Source organism: Neofelis nebulosa, chromosome 5 (genome assembly GCF_028018385.1).
Source record: "Neofelis nebulosa isolate mNeoNeb1 chromosome 5, mNeoNeb1.pri, whole genome shotgun sequence".
In the NCBI taxonomy this organism is placed as follows: domain Eukaryota; kingdom Metazoa; phylum Chordata; class Mammalia; order Carnivora; family Felidae; genus Neofelis; species Neofelis nebulosa.
Window position 1 is genome coordinate 68,155,277 of NC_080786.1, and position 22,314 is coordinate 68,177,590.

The following is a 22,314-nucleotide window of genomic DNA, read 5'->3' on the forward strand; positions in this document are numbered from 1 at the left end:
AATAGGAATTCTTCTCCTCCTCTCCATTTATTCATTCCCTGGCAACACATATGGATGACTCAGTGAATACAATGTATAAACCAGTTTGCCATCAGGAAATAATGACACACACTAAACATGTGCACTTCAAGGGAGTTTAGCCAAGGGCCTATGCACAAATGTGGATAGGTAAAGGGAAATAGAAAAGGGATGATGAACCACCCCAAGGTTAGTAATTGATACTACTTGCAAACCTAAAGGCAGCAAGAAGGGAGAGTAGAACAAACAGGAAATGGCAGGTTCTCAAGAAGTAGGAGAGGCAGGCTGACAGGAGCTGAGGCTTTCAGTGGAGGAATTCAGTCATTCTGCCTGTAAGTGACCAGTCAGGGAGGGTGATGGAATATAAATACTCTTAATCTTTCTCTTATCCAACCTGCTGATCACTTGTTGATGTCTTCTATTAGCTAAACCCAACCTGAAGCCAAGAATAGAGGAGTTAGGTAGATGTTCTCTGTAGAGGTCACCTTTTTTGGGCACAGAGCAAGGTGAAGGGTGAATATAGATCTGGATGGAAATGTGGGAAATATGCAGTATAGTTGGTGTTGCAGATGATTAGTCTGATAACTGATTTGATAACTTATGATTTGTAGAATGGTTTGGTAGAAAGGTATAGAAAATCTATTAATCAATTTTCACGTGTATAAGGGATACGAAGAAGAAAAGTTATTTTTTCTGGGGTTCAGAGTCTTTAAAACATCTTCATATTTAGATAATTTTACTAATTAGAAATAATAATTTAAACCTTAAATATTTTTTCCAAATGTATGCAAGTTCATAAGAATGCATGCACACATGGATGCATGTGCGTGCGTGTGTATGTGTGTGTGTGTGTAAGGGGGAGAGAGAGAGCGAGAGAGAAAGAGGAGACAGAGACAGAGACAGAGAGACAGAGAGACTTAGGGATAGCTATTAAGCTGAAAAGTATGTGGTGAAAGGGTGATGAAAAGTATGTGGTGAAAGCAAACGGTTTTCATTCAGTGTTTGTATGTGAATCTCACATTTTTCAGAACCAAAATTTTACACTACTAAAACAGATTTTACTTTTCTCTTTAATTTAATTTCTGGGGCACCTGGGTGGCTCAGTCGGTTGAGCTTCTGACTGCAGCTCAGGTCATGATCTTGTGGTTCATGGGTTTGAGGCCCATTTTGGGCTCTGTGCTGACAGCTCAGACCCTGGAGTCTGCTTCGGATTCTGTGTCTCCTCCCTTTCTCTCTGCCCCTCCCCTGCTCATGCTCTGTCTCTCTCTCTCAAAAATAAATAAACATTAAAATAAATTAATTAAATTTCTATTATTATGAGGGCAGTTAATGTTTACTAAGAGTTAGAAAAGAAAGATGAGCAAAAATAGGAAAGCAAATCAGCACGTTCTATATTAGTCATGCTGGGCTTCCATAACAAGGTACCACAGACTGTAGTTTAAACAACAGACATTTATTTTTCTCACAGTTCTCAAGGCTGGGAACTCCAAGCTTATGGTGCCAGAAAATTTGGTTTCTGATAAGAGCTCTTTTCCTGGCTTGCAGACAGCTGCCTTCTCTCTGTGTCCTCACATGGCCTTTTCTCTGTGCACTCAAAGAGTGAGAAACCTGTGGTGTTTTCGTTGTCTTTTCATAAAGACATTAGCCCTATCAGATTAAATTCCCACCCTTAAGACCTCATTTAACTTTAATTATCTCCTTATAGGCCATATGTCCAAATACAGCTAAACTGGGGATTAGGACTTCAACATATGAATTTTGAAGAGAAACAGTTCAGTTCAGAACACACTCCTATCACCCAGTAATTATCACTAACAATGCTTCCTATAAATCCTTCTAGATTTATATACATGCATTTAGAGGTTTTGTTTTCTTTTTTGTTTGTTTTGTTTTTTTTACCAAAAAGAGATCATACTATACATTATATTTTAAAATGTTTATCTAATTAAGGATCTCCACTTTTTCATGACAGTAAACAGACTATATTAAATTTCACCAATCATCCCAATCTTTTACATTGGGTTTCTCGAAACCAAGATCCAATCCAGGCCTATAAGTTGTTTCCCTTCTAATCTAGCATGATCCTCATTTTCTTCTGTTAACACTGGGATCTATAGGATCAAATCTGTTGTCGTGAATGTGCCCTACATTCTAGATTTGTGGGATGCTTCTTTGTGATTTTATTTAATTAGTTCCTCTGTCAGGAGGAGACGTTAACATGGTGGAGGAGTAGGGGGGCACTAAACATGTCTCATTCCTCAAACACAGTTAGTTATCAAATCATTCTGAATACCCAATAAATCAATCAGAGGTCTGAGAGAACAAAAACTGCTAGTCTACAAGTAGAAAAGTAACAACCTTTTGGAAGATTCTTTAACAAGCAGACCAAAACACGCCCAGGATCTAGGTTTTGTTTGTTTGTTCTCTTCTTTTTTTTATTTTTTCTTTTCTTTTCTGGACAAAATGTTGAGACAGAGAAATTCACCCCAAAAGAAAGAACAGGAAGTAGAACTCATGGCCAGGGATTTCACAATATGGATTTAAGTAAGATGTCTGGACTAGAATTTAAAACAGTGATTATAAGGATATTAGCTGGGCTTGAAAAAGCATAGAAGACACTAGAGAATCCCTTGCAGCAGAGATAAAAGAACTAAAATCTAGTCAGGCTGAAATTAAAAATGCTGTAATGAGATGCAAACCCAAATGGATGCCATAAGAATGATGATGAACAAAGCAGAGGGATGAATCGATGATATATTTTGGAAAATAATGAAGCTGAAAAGAAGAGGGAAAAAAAGATAATGGTTCACATACGTAGACTTAAGGAATTCAATAACTTACTGAAATGTAATAACATTCTTAACATTAGGAATCCCAGAGGATGAAGAGAGACAAAAAGAGTCAGGTTTATTTGAAAACTTCCCTAATCTGGGGAAAGAAAGAGACACCAAAATCCAAAAAGTACAGAGAACTCCCATTAAATTCAACAAAATCTAACCATTACCAAGGCATATCATAGTCAAATTCACAAAATACACAGACAAGGAAAGAATCCTGAAATCAGCAAGGGAAAAAGTCCTTAACCTGCAAGGGAAGATAGATCAGATTTGTAATAGATCTGTCAACAGAAACTTGGGAGGCCAGAAAGGTGTGACAGGACATATTCAATGTGCTGAATGGGAAAATTATGCAGCCGAGAATTATCCATCAGGGCTGTCATTCAGAATAGACGGAGAGGTAGAGTTTCCCAGACAAACAAAAACTAAAGGACTTTGTGACCATTAAACCAGCCTGCAAAAAAAATTTAAGGGGGACTCTTTGAGTGGAGAAAAGAAAAAAAAAAGACCAAAAGCAACAAAGACTGGAAAGAACCAGAGAGCATCATGAGAAACATGAACTCTATGAGTAACACAAAGGCACTAAATTTATCTCTTTCAATAATCACTATGAATGTAAATGTACTAATGTTCCAATCAAAAGATGGGGCGCCTGAGTGGCTCAGTCGGTTGAGCGTCCAACTTTGGCTCAGGTCATGATCTCACGGTTCGTGGGTTCGAGCCCCGCGTCGGGCTCTGTGCTGACAGCTCAGAGCCTGGAGCCTGCTTCTGATTCTGTCTCTCTCTGTCTCTGCCTCTCCCTTGCGCTCTGTCTCTGTCTCTCAAAAATAAATAAATGTAAAAAAAAAAAAAAAGACATGTGGTATCAGAATGGATAAAAAAAAAACTAGATCCATCTATATGCTGCCTACAAAGAGACTCACTTTAGACCTAAAGACACCTGAAGATTGAAAGTGAGGGGATGGAGAACCATATACCACACACAAAAATAAATTCAAAATGGGTAAAAGACCTAACATGAGACAGGAAACCATCAAAATACTAGAAGAGAACACAGGCAGCAAACACTTCGACCTCAGCTGTAGCAACTTCTTACTACACATATCGGCAGTGGCAAGTGAAACAAAAGCAAAAATGAACTATTGGGACCTCATCAAGATAAGAAGCTTCTGCACAGCAAAGGAAACAACCAACAAAACTAAAAGGCAAACTATGGAATGGGAGAAGATATTTGCAAATGACATATCTGGTAAAGGGTTAGTATCCAAAATCTATAAAGAACCTAAGAAACTCAATACCCAATAAACAAATAACCCAATTAAGAAATGGACAGAAGACATGAATAGACACTTTTCCAAAGAAGACATCAGATAGCTAACAGACACATGAAAAGATGCTCAATATCATTCATCATCAGGGAAATACAAATCAAAACCACGAGATACCACCTCACCCCTGTCAGAATGGCTAAAATTAGCAACACAAGAAACAAAAGATGTTGGTGAGGATGTGGAGAAAGGGGAACCCCTTTGCACTATTGGCAGGAATGCAAACTGGTGCAGCCACTCTGGAGAACAATATGGAGGTTTCTCAAAAAAACTAAAAATAGAGGGGCACCTGGGTGTCTCAGTTAGTTAAGACTCTTGATTTTGGCTCAGTTCGCAATCTCACAGTTCGTGAGTTCAAGCCCTGTGTAGGGCTCAGCGCTGATAGTGTGGAGCCTGCCTGGGATTCTCTCTCTCTCTCTCCCTCTCTTCTGTCTCTATCTCTGTCACTCAAAATAAATTAATTAATTTTTAAAAATCCAACTTTTAATTTTGGCTCAGGTTATCATCCCAGGGTTGTGGGATCAAGCCCTGTGTCTGGCTCTGCACTAAGTGTGGTACCTACTTAGGATTTTCTCTCTCTCTCTCTCTCTGCCCCTCTCTGCTTCTCTCTCTCTCTCTCTCTCTCTCTCTCTCTCAAAATTAAAAAAAAAAGAAAAGACACTTGTTGTGATGAGCACTGGGTGTTATATGTAAGTGATGAATCACTGAGTTGTACTCCTAAAACCAGTATTGCACTATGTTAACTAAGTAACATTTAAATACAAATTTAAAAAACTAGTTCCTCTGTCCTTTTTATTTTCAATAAACTTGAAATTAATTATTAAGGTTTCTATTAGAAAACTCATTGGTGTAATTATTGGATAAAATTCTTTTTTTTAATTAAAAATTTTTTAAATGTTTATTTATTTTTGAGAGACAGAGTGCCAGCAGGAAAGGGGCAGAGAGAGAGACACACACAGAATCTGAAGCAGGCTCCAGGCTCTGAGCTCAAGGACTGTGAGATCATGACCTGAGCTGAAATTGGATGCTTAACCAACTAAGCCACCGAGCTGCCCCCGTGGATAACATTCTTAGAGGACATTTTTTTTTTAAGTTTTATTTATTTATTTTTGAGAGAGAGACAGAGAGAGTGATTGGGGGAGGGGCAGAGAAAGAGAGAGAGAGACAATCCCAAGCAGGCTCTGTGCTGTCAGCACAGAGCCCGTCGCGGGGCTCGAACTCACATACTGTGAGATCATGACCTGAGCAGAAACCAAGAGTCGGACTCTTAACCGACTGAGCCATCCAGGCGCCCCGACATTTTTTTTTAGCTGGTGTTATTGTCAATATCCAGAATATGGTTAGACATATCACATCAGGTGCGATGCAACATAGTGGACCTAGTTGGGTCTTAGAATTAGAACTTGTATAAATTCTTGTGTAGAACTGTTGTGTGAAATGATGTTCCCTGAAGGATAGACTGAAATGGAGCTCCTGAGAAAATTATAATGTGACAAGAAGAACATAATATCTGGTGCAGGTCTGATGATATCAGTTTGTATCCATTGGTGTGGGCATTTCAATTATTTGCTGCCAGTGCATTCTGATTGGTCAGCATTTATGGCATATCAGTTGATAAGTATTTTGAATAAGACCCTTGATCTAAAGCATATGATGTCAATCAATATATTGGTTCAGAAAAAACATTTGGCAATATGGAGATCTCACCTAGAAAAATGGGGCCCTCACATGGAAAAATAAAAGCTGTGATGGCTTAGAATCCAGAAGCAGTTTATGATCAGATATTTAGGGAAGCAGTTGGCACTTAGGAAAGATGCTAGCAGGTTATAAAGTCCCAATCATCAAAAGTGTGATTCTAAAGTATATTCCAGCCCCTAGGGTGAAGGGAAATTGAAAAATAAAGAAAACAGGGGCGCCGGATGGTTCAGTAGGTTAAGCATCTAAATATGGCTCAAGTCATGATCTCACAGTTCATGGGTTCCAGGCCCTCAAAGAGCTCTGTACTGACAGCTCAGAGCCTGGAGCCTGCTTCAGATTCTGTGTCTCCCTTTCTCTCTGCCCCTCTCCCACTCGCACTCTGTCTCTGTCTCTCAAATAAATAAATAAATGTTTACAAAAATTAAAGGAAGGAAATAATTCACATCCTAGAAGTTCTTTTCTAGAGTCAGGTAGCTAAAAAGAGAGTCAGGTACATAGAATGAGAAAATCGTTAAAATTAGGAATCCTAGGAAGAACTATGGTTAAGAAACCAATAAAAGCTTATTTATTGGAATTAGGACTCAGAGTTAGATGCAGTTTTTAGTCCTCAATTCTCTGCAAATGAGCTTGGGATTTGTAAGTAAGGGGCATGCTTACTCACAGTGCAGGTGGAGAAGAACTTAATTAGCTGTGTTGAAAAATATTCAGAACTAGTCGAGTCTTAGCAACAAAAATGCGAGACAGAATTATTACTGGAAAATAATTTCTGTAGCAGATATTTTTTTTTCTCTGCACATGATGAAATTAAGGACTAGAGAGAGGCAACTACTTTTATGTCTCAGCTCTGACTCTCCTCACCCTATTTGAATACAAATGCTCTCTGAGTGGAACACATTTTTGTCATCTTGAAATCTTTTGAACTTCACACATCAAATTTAAAGCTGCTATCAAACTTTGAAGCATGAAAGACAGAAAACATTTGGCAAATGTGAGCTGGAAATGTTATCTTAAAGTAGCAATACATACATACTTACACACGCATTGATTTTTAAATAATAAAGTACACCTAAATGTTATCCAGGATTTTCTAATTTCAAAAGTATTTTTCAATCTTGCAATAAATGCACACTTACAGAAGAGTTTCAAGAATGGTATAAACAATATTTTTTCCCTCAAATACCCAAGAAAAAGCCTCAGACATGCTGAACCATCACATCTGAATTCTCCCACAGTGCTATTCTCCTACACAAACAGCACAACCATCACAATCAGGAATGAAACATTGATACATTACTACCAGGCACTCCAAAAGCCCCATACAGATTTGCCAGTTGTTTCGGTAATGTCCTAAATATCAAATAGATCTAAACTAGGGTTATGTGTTGTGAGTTATCAAGTTTCCTGTTTCCTTCGACCTGGAACAGTCTCAGTCATTGCTTGGCTTTCATTGCTTTACCACCTTTGAAGCTTATATGCCAGTATCTGCAGAATGTTCCCCAAGTCTGGGTTTATCTGATGTTTTCTCCTGAATAATTGAAGCCTCTGCACATTTGGCAGCAATATTACAGAGTGAAACTGTTTTTCCTGTTGCTGATATCAGTCTGTCCCATCATTGGTAACACTAACTTTGATGATTTGATCAAGGAAGTGTCTGTGAGGACTCCTCATTGAAATTACTATTTTTTTTAATTTTCTCTTTACAATTAATATTCACTTGAAGTCATGCTTGTTTCCCAATTAGTCATTACAAAGATAATGCCAATGGTGGTGGCCTTCCAAGTTCATCATCCCTCTACTTTTATTAATTGACATTCTACTGTAAAGAAGAGCTTTCTTTTTCCTATTTGTGTGTTTATTTATAGATATAGTATCAATAGTATCAGCATTTTTATGTATATATATATATAGTATCAAATACTATATAGTGTGTGTGTATATATATATATATATATATATATATATATATATAGTACCAATTTATATATGTAGTGTATGTATATATAGTATCTATATATAAATGGATTTATATCCCTAATTTATTCAGTGGGTTATAATTCAGTACTGTGTTTATTTTGATGCTCAAATTGTCCCAGTTCAGCCCAAGATAGCACCTTCAACCTAGGCTTCTCTCTGTTGGCATATTCTCATTATTTTTTTTTTTTGAGAATTTCCTTAGTTTTTTTACACAGCAAAAATTTGATCTACCAAATCATTTTTTACTTCCTAGCCCCAACACTGTTATCAGCCATTTCTCCAAAGAGTCCTAGTTTCTTTGAGTAGAGAATGTTATCTGGAAAACAAGATGTGGATTCTAGATGGGCACATTGCTATTGGAGTGTTATTTTTCTTCAGTACCTCTTAGTAAACAAAACTAGGGAAATATACTTTAACATAAATATGTATGAATATATATGTTCAAATAGATTAGATCTAAATTTATTTTTATATCTGTGTATATATATCTAGAAAACCAAAAGGACATATCAAGACCTAGTTTTTTCTCCTTCCATGTTTGCAAATCAATTCATAGTGAGAAATCTGCTTCTCATTATCTTAAATATTACATGGGTTAATTAGTTCTGTTGTGTATAACCAACTGATGTCCTTACTATTTCCTCCATAAGAATGCCTTTCTTGGGGTGCCTGGATGGCTCAGTCAGTTGAGCGCCTTTCTCTTGATTTCCACTCAGGTCATGATCTCATGGTTCATGGGATTGGACCCCACATCATCATCAGGTTCCGTGTTGACAGTGTGGAGCCTACTTGGGATTCTGTCTTTCCCTCTCTCTCTCTGCCCCTCCTTTGTTCATGCATGCACTCTCTCTCAAAATAAAGAAATAAACACTAAAAAAAAAATAATGCCTTTCTCACTCCATAATGGCTCTGACAATCAAGCCAGGCACAGCCCCATATGGACTATTCACCCTATATCAAATGCTATGCCTGTCCCCCACTCCCAATGCAGTTAACTTCCTTTCCCTTTTCAGCCCCTAACACTGTGTGTTGTTCAGTTCTTAAACGGGGATGCCCTTTTCAGTCTGCAGCATTGATTTCTCTTATTGCAGTATTCCCTCTGACAGTTGCATTCCTCCCCATTTCCAGGTGCTCTCTCTCTCTCTCTCTCTCTCTCTCTCACACACACACACATACACACACACACACACACACTGGGCCCTGACACCCCGTGATGGACCACCCCAACCCATTTAGATGCTTTCCTTAACTCACATGATCTTCAACCCCTTGCTCAGGGCCACAGTGCCATCATCTTCTACTGCCACTGTCAGAGGTGATAACCTTGGCCAACTTCACCTAATGGCCTTAGGACTGAATCATTCAGGAATAGAAAGGAAGTGAAGGAGAAAACAAGAAAGTATACTTAGTTCTTGAATATATAAACATTTAATTGTATAATATTATTGAGCAATATAGTTTTTTTTAATTCTCTTATTTATTTTTTTTTTCATGTATCACTCTGTGGTTAATATCTATCCATGCTGTCCTAGGTACATTTACCACATTGCTTCTAGGTGCTATATGATATTGAAAAGAGTAGCTTTACTACACTTGATATATCCGTTACTCCAGGGATGGACACCTTAGTTGCCCTCACTTTCCTGTTACCAAACATTCTAGGTTCAAAGTTTCTCTTGCTATTTTTAAAATTTCTTTAACAACATTAATTTATGGGCTTTTGGTATCATATTGTTTTTGAAAAGCTTGATATCAATCTGATTCTTTCTTTCTTTTTTTTGTGAGTTACCTGCTTTTCACTCTGGGAACTTTAAAATTTTTTCTCTATGTCTTTCATGCTTTTACACTTTACTGTATAAAATATATAATGTGTTTTTCCTTTTTTTCTGGAAAAATATTTTTTCTTTAAATATTTTCTCTCTTCCATTTCTTCTTCTTCTTTTTCTAGTATCCTTTTTAGAACTCTTATTACTGTCCACCATGAATTTTAATTGTAATTTCATATTTTCTCTCTACCCTTTTCTGTTGTTTCTGGAAAATTGCTCAATCTGATATAGCTCTCAAATTCAATTTCAGTTATAGCTATCTATTACTTATTATCTCTACTCATCCTATCTATTGTCATATTTCTTTCAATTTTTCTATTTCCTTACCTGTTATGTCTTTTTAAAAATGTTTTCTGGTTATTTCTTATTGCTAATGCATCACCTTATGTTTTGTGTTTAATTATAATACTTATTTTTAAATTCACGTATTGTGTGTTGCAATATGTTTACTTTGGGTAGTGTATGTGTTCATTGTGTTAAGTTTCTTTTGTGTGGCTGTGGACCTCACAACCGGATATCTAGATATTTTAGGCTGGGGGTTTATGTTACTCTGGAGGTGTTAGCTACCCTTCTTATGACTTATGGGAAGACAGAGCTCAAGTGAGACTCCAATGTATATCATTTTGGGCTTCCATAATGAGAGTCAATATGTCTTCAGATAATATGGAACTATTCTAAACCTCTTTCATTTTCTGCCAGTTCCCCAGGCAGCCTCAGTTTTCAGGGATTTGGTGTTATAAAGCAGAGCAATAGGAGATGGTCTCCTTAGGTTGTAAGTCCCATCACCCCTTGGGAGTTGGAGTAAAAGAATAAATGTCCAAGGGTTCAGATTTGTTCAAGCTCTTTAACAACAGTATTTCACCCCAGCAGACCCGGGGAGGCCTTCCTAAAACAAATTTTGTTTCATTTATTAATCTATCTTCTTAAATATTTTGCCTGTAAACACACACATTTTTACCTAAGTTCAGTCATTTTCTATATCTCTTGGATATTCTATTGTTTTCATTATAGCATATCCATGATTCTACATATTATTTTTCATTTTAACAGGCACATTTTGTCATAATTTTCTAAGTCATCTCCTTATTTGGGATATTTATGTTGTTTTCTGTAATTGCTATTATAGATTATACTGGGAAGAGTTCAATTATTCTTATAAAATAAATTCCAACTTGAAAGATTGCTATCTTTATTGTTATGAAGAGTAATATTGCCTTACCAATGAGTTGTTTATACTAGTAATGCCAACAGCAGTAGATGCATCATAAGAGTTTATCCAAAGTTTTGCTGACATTCATTGTTAAAATTGAAAGCGGGATCATGGTGCTGCTTCCAGTGAAGGGAAGCAGACTCTATGCATATTTGTTTTCAGACATGGATATGGAGTATTATAAAACAGTATGTATTAGGATCGGTATCATGTATGGGGATGCAAATAATTGATGAAAAGGTGATTTTTGCTGTATTACATATCATTATTTTGGTCTGGCCCTTGCTCAGTGATACATAAGAAGGTCTTGCTCTTGGTTAGAAGGATCTAGTGCAAATACAGCATTCTTCTCAGAGCAAAAGATTGTCTTCACTTTCTCAGACCGCTGTGTTTCTTCTAAATAGGAATCTTAGACTTCAGGATGTGCAGAAGGCAGGATAAAATATTTAAAGATGGAAGATAAAAAGATAAAGATGGAATGTAAAATCAGATAAACAAAAGAGTTTACGCTACGGTTGCCTAGTATTGGGAAGTTCTGATAAGTTAGAGTGGGAATATAGCATTCACACAAGGACAGAAGACGTGGTTATATGCCTATAGGGAGCAAGGGGTTTTAACTGGCATCCCTATATAAATGCAGGACTGTGGGATGGTAGTAGAAAGACTAGAAAGGAATTCACATACTGTTGGAGGAAAGCTTTCTTCATCTGAGCTCCGGATGAAAAAAAAAATTCTGTTTTTGGAAATCAAAAACTCTAGCTCAGAATTTTCACTACTATTGTAGTACAGAAACTCCAAGCCAAGAAATTTGCATACAGATTGTCCCCCAGCCAGAGATGCCCCTGGGATGCCTGGCAAAAGCAAATGCAATGCTGGGAAAATATGTATTGGAGAAATACTAAGCAAAAGAAAGATAGAGTAATTATATTAATATCAGAGGGGAATGGGAAGGAAGACTTTAGAAAAAACTTGGGATAGAGAAGATGTAAAGAATAATTGTTCTATGTATTCTGTATAGAAATCCAAAAGATACAGCAACTCCAAATGCATGAATGCATGAAACTAACTGGGCTAAAAATATGCAAATAATAATTTGATAGTATTACCAGGATAATTAATAAATACAAATCATATGAGAAACTTTAAGATGTCTCAATCATTAACAGAAAATATATGCAACAATTCTATAAGGCTATAGCTACACAGTTTTCCAGTTTGATCTATTTGACATGTATAGGAAATGCTGCAGTCATTAACAAGAAAGGCCCATTTTTATATTGAACATTTTATTAAAATGTATATTCTGTATTTATCAGATGCAATACCCTAAGGGTCACAAAACAATTCTCACATAACATCAAAATACCAGTAGCATATAAAGGTTGTTTTCTGCCCACATTTAAGTTAGATATCAGTATTAAAACTGTAACACACACCTTATATTTGGATATTTAAAAAATTATTTGAACTAATATGTATATTATGAAAAGAATGATAAGAGAAATTTTAGAATGTAAGATAATAAGACTGTATCAAAATTAATGTACAACATCTATACAGAAAATCTATAGCCTTAAATGCATCCAGGTAGAATTGAACAAAGGTAATAGTCAACATAGAACTTAATATTGAAGTTGAAAAAATATAAATGAGGATCTACAAATCCCAAAACTCGTTCTTTGAAAATACTAATATATTAGCTACTTCTAGCAAAACTGATAAAGGAAAAATAAGAAACATAAATGAGTTAAGGACAGAAAAGAGGACAAAATAACAGATGTATGGCAGTGCTTTTTTTTTTGGAAGCACAAGAATAGAATGAACAACTAAATCCAAGTGAATTAGAAGAAATAAAAATGTTAAAAATCATAATGTATTTATAACCATTATTATTTATTTGAAAATATTAAGTGAAATGAAAATATACATTGAGAATGTACCCTCTTTCCCCATCCCTCACACAAAATATGAGGATCAGTGTATGTATGAATCCTAGCACTCCTTTGTAAAATGGAAAATCCTCATGCTACATATAAACTCTTAGAAAATCTAGAAAAAGGAAGCAAATATCTCTAAATATTTGTGAGATTGTATAATCCAGATATCAAAATCAGATAAGGACAAAAGGTATGTAAAATTGTCAACCAATAACTTATAAATATTTATTGAAATATCCTAAAAATATTAGTGACCAATTACAGAAAACATATCGTGACCAAGTAGAGCTTATTCCAGGAATATATGCATTTTTTAACATTGTAAAGTGAAAAGGCTTACAATTATCTCAAAAGATGATTTAACATCTGCTTGTGATAAAATCTCTTAGCAAAGTAGGAAGAGAAGTGATATTTTTTCATCTGAAAGAGAATTTTTGAGGAAGGTATAGCAAACATCTTTTTTTTAATTTTTAATTTACATATATGTATTTATTTATTCCTCAATTTAGTTAACATACAGTGTAGTCTTGGCCTCAAGAGTAGAATCCAATGATTCATAACTTACATATAACACCCAGTGCTCATCCCAACAAGTGCCCTCCTTAATGCCCATCGCCCATTTTCCCCATCTCCCCCACCCCTCCACCCCCATCAACTCTAAGTTTGTTCTCTGTATTTGAGTCTCTTATGGTTTGCCTCCCTCTCTGTTTTTTCTTATTTTTCCTTCCCTTCCCCTATGATCATCTGTTAAGTTTCTCAAACTCCACATATGAGTAAAATCATGTGATGTCTGTCTTTCTTTGACTTATTTTGCTTAGCATAATATTCTCCAGTTCCATGCACATTTTTGCAAATGGCAAGCTTTCATTCTTTTTCATGGCTGAGTAGTATTCTGTTGTGGAGTTTTCTTAATCCATTCATCAGTTGATGGATATTTGGGCTCTTTCCAAAATTTGGCAATTGTTGATAGCACTGCTATAAACATTGGGGTACATGTGCCCCTTGGAATCAGCAATCTTATATCCTTTGGATAAATTCCTAGTAGTGCAATTGCTAGGTCATAGAGTAATTCTATTTTTAATTTTTGGAGAAACCTCCATACAGTTTTCTAGAGTTACTGCACCAGTTTACATTCCTGCTAACAGTGCAAGAGGATTCCCCTTTCTCCACATCCTCACCAACATCTGTTATTTCCTTAGTTGTTAATTTTAGCCATTCTGACAGGGCTGGGGTGGTATCTCATTGTGATTTTGATTTGTATTTCCCTGATGATGAGTGATATTGAGCATCTTTTCATGTGTCTTTTAGCCATCTGGATGTTTTCTTTGGAAAAGTGTGTATTCATGTCTTCTGCCCATTCTTAATTGGGTTATTTGTTTTTTGGGTGTTGAGTTTGGTAAGTTCTTTATAGATTTTGGGTATTAACCCTTTATCACATATGTCATTTTCAAATATTGTCTTCCATTCCATAAGTTGCCTTTTAGTTTTGTTGATTATTGCCTTCACTGTGCAGAAGCTCCTTACCTTGATGAAGTCCCAATAGTTCATTTTTGCTTTTGTTTCCCTTGCTTCTGGCTATGGGTATAGTAAGAAGTTGCTAAAGAAATAGATTGGAAAGATTTTTTAAAAAACAAAAAGTAATGACTCTCTTATGTAAAGTTCACTTCTCTGGGCACATGTGGATGGCTCAATTCTTGGTTTTAGGTCATAATCTCATTGTTCCTGAGATTGAGCCCTGTGTTGGACTCAGTGCTGACAGCATGGAGCCTGCTTGGGATTCTCTCTCTGCCTCTCTCTCTCTCTGCCCCTCACCTCTGCTCTCTCTCTCTCTCTCTCAAAATAAATAAACATTTAACATATAATAATAATAAAGTTTACTTAATTGGACTATTTGGAACAAATGTAGAACAGAGCATTAAAAACAAACATATGAGTCCAACTGTATGATGTTCTGGAAATAAACAACAGTATGGAGAAATTTAAAAGATCAATGGTTGCCAGGGGTTCAATAAGGAGGGGGTAGAGGAAAGATGAAAAGGTAGAGCACAGGAAATTATTAGGAAAAACTATTCTGTATGATACTGTAGTATTGGATACATGGCGTTATGCATTTTCAATACACATAGTATTTATAACACAAAGGGTGAACCCTAATGTAAACTATGAATTTTAGTTAATAATTATGTATTAATATTGGTCATCAAAGGTAATGAATATATCACACTAATGAAAGATGTTAATAATAGGGTCAGGGGAAAGACACTGGATATTTGGGAACTTTGTACTTTCTGATCGATTTTTCTGTAAATCTGAAACTGCTGTAGGAAACAAATTATATTAATTTAAAACAAACAAAACTGCATAGCACCTGAATTAAAACCACAATACTTGGGCTCTAAGCAGATTTCCTTTTCTCATATATGGGATGCTCAGGCATTCTCTCAGGGCATCTCTACTTTTGTTTTAGTTATACTATTAACAAATCCAGTATACTGATTTCCCATTTAAGTTGTTAGAAAGGGTACATTCAAGGAAGGAAGAAACTTATTTATTGTAACAATTTTCATCTAGCAGAAAAAAGTGATATAGGAAGGTCTGTCAGTAGAGACCTGCCACTTTGCATTAGCTACTTTCTAATAGTCACCCCCAAACCCAACAGAACCTCCTGGCTACCTTTGAACCTCTCTTAGAAACTCCCTTACCTCCAGATTTCTTGGGATCCATCAGATACAGGATTAATATATGTTACCCCTAAAGGTCTTTAAAGACAGCTTTAGGACTGTGACTAATGTATCTCCTGATTGGTGTCTTTGCCTTATTTGTTGTCAAAATGTTTGAATATCAAGCATAGATGCAAGAACTCAAAAAAGGCAAAGCAATATGTGGCGATTTAGAATGGAGGTGAGAAACAAAACAACACAGATGAAAATGAAGACTGAAATATGTGGAAATATGTATAGCTTTAGAAACCTATTCTTTTAATTTCTGTAATACTTTAGTTTTCAATGGGATAATGTAATAATGAGTCATACAGTAAAGGTTAAATTATCTTCTACATGTTCTTTTTCTGAAGCTAGAAAAGTACGTAAATTTTTTTTGAAATATCTTTATCCAATACATATTTTTTTAAAATAGGGGTTTTCCACATCTCCCTGAGGTCTTCTGTGTGCTCTCATGTTGAACCTCACTGTAGCTCTGAATGTGAAGTTTAGAATTGTCTATTTAAAGCTCTGAAGTTCTGTGAGGCCAGCAATTGTAACTTAGTCATCATTGTATAACTAGTACCTAAAATAAGTTCTACACAAAATATGGAGAAGATATTTGTCAAAAAGTGTAACTTTTGTTATCTAGAAAAATCCAATTGTTTGTAATGATATTAGATTAATTTGACTTTTTAAGAAAAAATAACACATTATAGGAGGATAAATATCTTAAATTTTTTTTCAGATCAGAGAATTGTCAGCATGCAAATTCAGACAGTTTCCAAATTCAAAACAGTTACTAATGTTGTTGGATATTTAAAGGGCTTGACATCTCCAGGTAAGTAGGGCTAAGTATTTATATCTATATTTATAATCTATTTATAATCTATACTTTATATGAACCATCACAAGAAAATTCTCTATAACAATGTAATAGCATAATTAAATGACCTACTTTAGATGTAACTAGTTCACACACGCCACTATAAGAGTAAGTCAATATGAAATGAAGAAGTAGGTCTTCATTCTCTTTCTTATTCTCTTCAAAAATAAATCAAAGTAGGAAGTGTAAGGGGAAAAAAACCCAAAATGAGAAAACAGAGTTTAGATTTATTAAATTGGCATGTGCCTCATGAAGAAAAGCTACAAAAAACCAAAGTTTTTTGGGTTATTTTGTTTTTTTATTGCTCTTCTCTGTAACACCACTGGAATTTTCACTTTTATCAAGAAAAGACTACTTTAGAAAGAAAATATTTTAGTTTTAATGATGTCTTTTTTAAAAAATAAAAGTTTTTTATTTCCAAAATATGATCTTTCAGTGTTATACTATATTTTCTATGAGCCTTGGTCCACTGACAGTTCTGCCTAATGCCAGGGCTCATGGCTTTAGATTTTGAAGATGCTTATGAAAATGATCACCTGGTAAAATTTTAAATTATTTTCCGCCTGTCTTTGGGATGCTTATGGCATCTTCAGATGATGTTATGCAGGCTAAAAAAGTAAAATATACTGGTACATATATTAATTAAGAGATTAATATAGCAACACTTCCAAATTGTGAGGTTGAGCCACATGCTGCTATCTGATGTGCTTAGTATGCAGGGTAGAATGCAGTGGTCTATTTAGCACACTTGTGTCACTTTTGTTGATTTGGTTGGGATATTTACTCAAGTTCTCCTTGGAGAATTATTTTTTGCCACGACTTTAGTCAAATTGCCTCTATAATTGATAACCCAGAAAATTCTGAAATCAAGTTTTACATACCCCCAAGTTTCCTGCCAGCCAACTTCTATAAAATTTATGGAAGATACGTATTTTCTCTGATTTCCTTACAGTAGCAATGGCGAACAACCTCTGATTTAATGTCTTTAAATACAATGTATAAATAGATTTGGAAATTGGTACTGTTGCATTTGAACTATTTCAACCAGTTTTCATCATCAGAATCTGTAACTGAAGCACCAGAAATATTTGTCATCATTGGTGCATTTGCTAGTTTTTGTGGAAAAACCAAATTGTACAAAACTATATTAGTTTTAGGGTAAAATAGCTTTCCTAATTGAAATTCAATATAGAAAAAATCAATTTCTTAAAATCAATTTACTAGCAGTATTCTTCAGTGTATAATATGTAAAGCTTCTCAAATTTTGTTTATTTGAATCCTACACAAAAATATTAGGTGCTCATTCACATGATTTTCTTATTTAATGGCTCTGAAAATTAGAAACAATCATCAATTAGTATTAAGGCTTTTACATATGGTTTATCTAGAATACAGATAATCCCAAGCAGAACTTTCGCACATATCTCGGAGATGAATAAATACATTTCCTGAGTTTCAACCTTTACAGCCACTGTATATATACTATTAATTAAATTTTCATAAAACATTGGCAGATCAAATTTGTTGCTGGTTCAAAAATCAGTATAGAAAACTAAAATAGCTTCACACAGTGATTTCCCATCAAATAGCTTTTTGCTGCCACGAAGTAAAGGGATAATTCATTTATTCCACACATAGGCAGTCCTTATGTGATAGGCCCTGTTAAAAGTGCCTTGCAAATAGTAACTCATTTAAAACTCAAAGCAACTAGGAGGAGAGGCCAACAAGGCAGAGAAGTAGGGGGATCCATACTTCCTGCATCTCTGAAACAAAGATGGGTTGAAGCCAAAGGACTTTGAACCCCAAGAGTCTGGGAGGAAAAGAGTCTGAATCTACTAGGGAGACACTGGGATGGTGGGCCATATGTGGGTGATTACAAACTGGGGCAGATAAAACAGGCTGTGTAGGCATGAAGGGGAGGGATCCCCTTCTGTGGAGAAACAAAGGGAGAGAAACAGCAACTGGGTAAGCATAGGACTGTATCTGTACAAGAGAAAAAACCTCAGATGGGGACGGAGAGGGATCCCATCTCTAACTGTGGGCTTTCTTTGGACCGGGGCGGGTGCCCTGTTCTCGCACCTGGGAGGAGGGAAACCAGTCCTGGACTCAATAGCTAGGTCAGGGGCTCAGTCCACAGTAGGAGAAAGTGGTCCCCTCCTTGGAGTACTGTGAGAGAGGACAAAACAAGCCAGGACCACATACCGGGTGGCATAGAGAGGTGCTTGCCCAGTGCCAGGGCTCTCGGAGCAGGAGTTTAAATCCCAGCCAAGCCCCAGGGCATGGGAGTCAGTGGAACAAGACAGACCGCCTCGTCTGCACCCGTAGCACAGTGAGGATGGCTCCACAGGGTCTGTGGAGAAGAGACTGGGGGGGGGGGGGGGTTGCCATTTCTCTCCCCACCACCACCAAGGTGGAGCCTCAGGGATTGATCTGCAGGGCCCACAGTGAAGGCAGGACTCATCTACACCAAACCATGCCCCTCTGTGCCAGGTGACTGCATATCTACTGGGACAGGATAGATGCTGAGGAACCAGAGGACCCACTCCTCCAGACCAGTGCTGCTGCATTGCCTGGATTAATTCTCAGATAATTCTTGTTATTTAGATATATTCTTCCTTCATTTTCTCTTTCTTATCTCTTCCCTCCTCTAGGCTGGTTACTCTGGTTGTTGGTTTGTCTAAATAGACATATTTAATCCATTCTCTTGATACATGTTCTACACCTCCTTCTTTACTTCCCTTTCTCTGTCTCTGGAATAATCAAGCCATATAGTTTCTCTGTCTGGGTAACTTTATCTTAATTTCTTCTCCGCCTGCCCCCTTCCTTAATTTCCTTTCTCTCTCTCTGGATTAAGCCTTTTAGTCTCTCTGCCTGGTCAATGTTTATTGCTTCTTTTTCCCCACCCCTGTCATTTTTCTCTTTGTATGTGCTCTTCCATCATCATCACCTCCACCCTGTTCTTTACTTGTAGTGGGTGTTTCTGGTTTTTTACTTTTGGATTGTTTTTTGTTTGTTTGTTTTTTGTCTGTTTGTGTGTTTGCATGTTTTTGTTTCCTGTTTGTTTTCCTTTCCAGGGCTACTTCAAGGAACAAATCAAAGCACATTTGGTGGAGAGCCCAAAACATCACTAGGAAAATAACAAAAGTCACAACAACAGAAAGCAAGTAACACTCTCCCAAAAAAAAAAACTTCCTGAAGGGCCAGGCCCTGGACAGTGTGTGACACCCCTTTAATATAGCAGTGCTTGCAGATGGAGAGCACACAACAAGCTTTTAAAACTCATGAGGCAGGGGCGCCTCAGTGGCTCAGTTAGTTAAGCATCCAACTTCATCTCAGGTCATGATCTTGTGGTTTGTGAGTTCAAGCCCTGCGTCGGGCTTTGTGCTGACAGCTCAGAGCCTGGAGCCTGCTTCAGATTCTGTGTTTCCTTCTCTCTCTGCCCCTCCCCTGCTCACGCTCTGTCTCTCTCTGTCTCAATAATAAATAAAACATTAAAAAAAAAAAAAACTCATAAGGGACAGAAAACTAGCCAAAATGACCAAACAGAAATTCTCCTCAAAAAAAATTCCAGGGAGAAGTGACAGCTAAAGAATTGATCAAAACAGATATAAGCAATATAACTGAACAAGAATTTAGAATAATAGTCACAAGATTAATCACTGGTCTTGAAAAAAACATAGAAGATAGCAGAGAATGTATTGCTGCAGAGATCAAGGAACTTAAAAAAAGTCGTGATGAGTTTAAAAATGCTATAAATGAGGTGCAAAATAAAATGGAGGTGACCACAGCAAGGATTGAAGAGGCAGAGGGGAGAATAGGTTAATTAGAAGATAAAATTATGGAAAAAGAGGAAGCTGAGAAGAAAGAGATTAAAGAAATCCAGGATCACAAGAGGAGAATTAGAGAACTAAGTAATGCAATTCATATTGTTCCATAACAAATGGAACAATATCTGTATCATAGGAATTCCAGAAAAAGAGAGAGAAAGGGGCTGAAGGTGTATTTGACCAATCATAGCTGAGAACTTCCCCAATCTGGGGACGGAAACAGACATTGAAATCCAAGAGGCACAGAGAACTCCCTTTAGACATAACTTGAATCAATCTTCTGTACGATATATCATAGGAAAACTAGCAAAATACCAGGATAAAGAGAGAATTCTGAAAGCAGTTAAGGATAAACGGGTTTTATCATACAAAGTAGACACATAAGGGTAGTAGCCAACCTATCTATTGAAACTTGGCAGGCCAGAAAGGAATGGTAGGAAATATTCAATGTGATGAACAGGAAAAATATGCAGCCAAGAATCCTTTACCCAGCAAGCCTGTCATTCAGAATAGAAGGAGAGATAAAAGTTTTCCCAAACAAACAAAAACTGAAGGAATTCATCACCACTAAACCAGCCCTACAAGAGATCCTAAGGGGGACTCTGTGAGAGAAATGTTGCAAGGACCACAAAGGACCAGAGACATCACTACAACCATGAAACCTGCAGATAACACAATGGCTCTAAACCCATATCTTTCAATAATAACACTAAATGTAAATAGACTATATACTCCAATCAAAACACATAGGGTATCAGAATGCATAAAAAAACAAGACACATCTATTTGCTGACTACAAGAGACCCATTTTAGACCTGAGGACACCTTCAGATTGAAAGTGAGAGGATGGAGAACTATCTATCCTGCTACTGGAAGTCAAAAGAAAGCTGGTGTATGACCACCTGGGTGGCTCAGCTGGTGAAGCATCCGACTTCGGCTCAGGTCATGATCTCACAGTTCGTGGGTTCAAGCCCCACATCAGGCTCTGTGCTGACAGCTCAGAGCCTGGAACCTGCTTCAGATTCTGTGTCTCCCTCTCTCTCTGCCCTTCCTCTGCTCACACTCTCTCTCTCTCTTTCAAAAATAAATAAACATTAAAAAAATTAAAAAAAAAAAAGAAAGCTGGTGTAGCCATACTTAGACAAACTAGACTTTAAATTAAAGGCTGTCACAAGAGATGAAGAAGGGTGTTATGTAATAATTACAGGGTCTATCCATCAGGAAGAGCTAACAACATAAATATCTATGCACCGAATTTGAGAGCACCCAAATATATAAAACAATCACAAACAAAAGCAATCTTATTGGTAAGAATGTGCTAATTGCAGGGGACTTTAATACTCCACTTACAACAATGGACAGATCATCTAGACACAGAATCAGTAAGAAACAATGTCCCTGAATGATACATTGGGCCAGATGGCTGTGACAGATGTATTTAGAACTCTGCATCCTAAAGCAACAGAATATACTTTCTTCTCAAGTGCACATGGAACATTCTCCAAGATAGATCACATGTTGGGTCACAAAACAGCCCTCAATAAATACCAAAGAATTGAGATCATACCATGCACACTTTCAGACCACAATGCTATGAAACTTGAAATCAACCACAGGAAAAAGTCTGGAAAACCTTCAAAAGCATGGAGGTTAAAGAACACTGTACTAAATAATGAAGGGGTCAACCAGGCAATTACAGAAGAAATTAAAAAATATATGGAAACAAATGAAAATGAAAACACAACAATCCAAACCCTTTGGGATGCAGCAAAGGCAGTCCTAAGAGAAAATACATTTGTAATGCAGGCCTATCTCAAGAAACAAGAAAAATCCCAAATACAAAATCTAATAGCACACATAAAGGAAATAGAAGCAGAACAGCAAAGACACCCCAAAACCAGCAGAAGAAGAGAAATAATAAAGATCAAAGCAGAAATAAGCAATATAGAATCCAAAAATAAAACAAAACAAGACAAAACAAAAACAAAACAGTAGAATGGATAAATGAAACTAAGAGTTGGTTTTTTGAGAAAATAAACAAAATTGATAAACCTTAGCTAGGCATCTCAAAAAG

At 36.5% G+C, this 22,314-nt stretch overlaps 1 protein-coding gene across 9 annotated transcripts in view; it reads left to right on the top strand.

The window, feature by feature from the left end:
• NAALADL2 (N-acetylated alpha-linked acidic dipeptidase like 2) overlaps positions 1-22,314 on the top strand; it is a 1,364,408-nt gene that overhangs the window by 1,014,949 nt on the left and 327,145 nt on the right. For all 9 annotated transcript variants that reach the window (XM_058730531.1, XM_058730530.1, XM_058730533.1 and 6 more), the window contains one exon: positions 16,276-16,368. In XM_058730531.1, the coding sequence (XP_058586514.1) occupies positions 16,276-16,368 (93 nt within the window). The remainder of the gene's footprint in view (positions 1-16,275; positions 16,369-22,314) is intronic.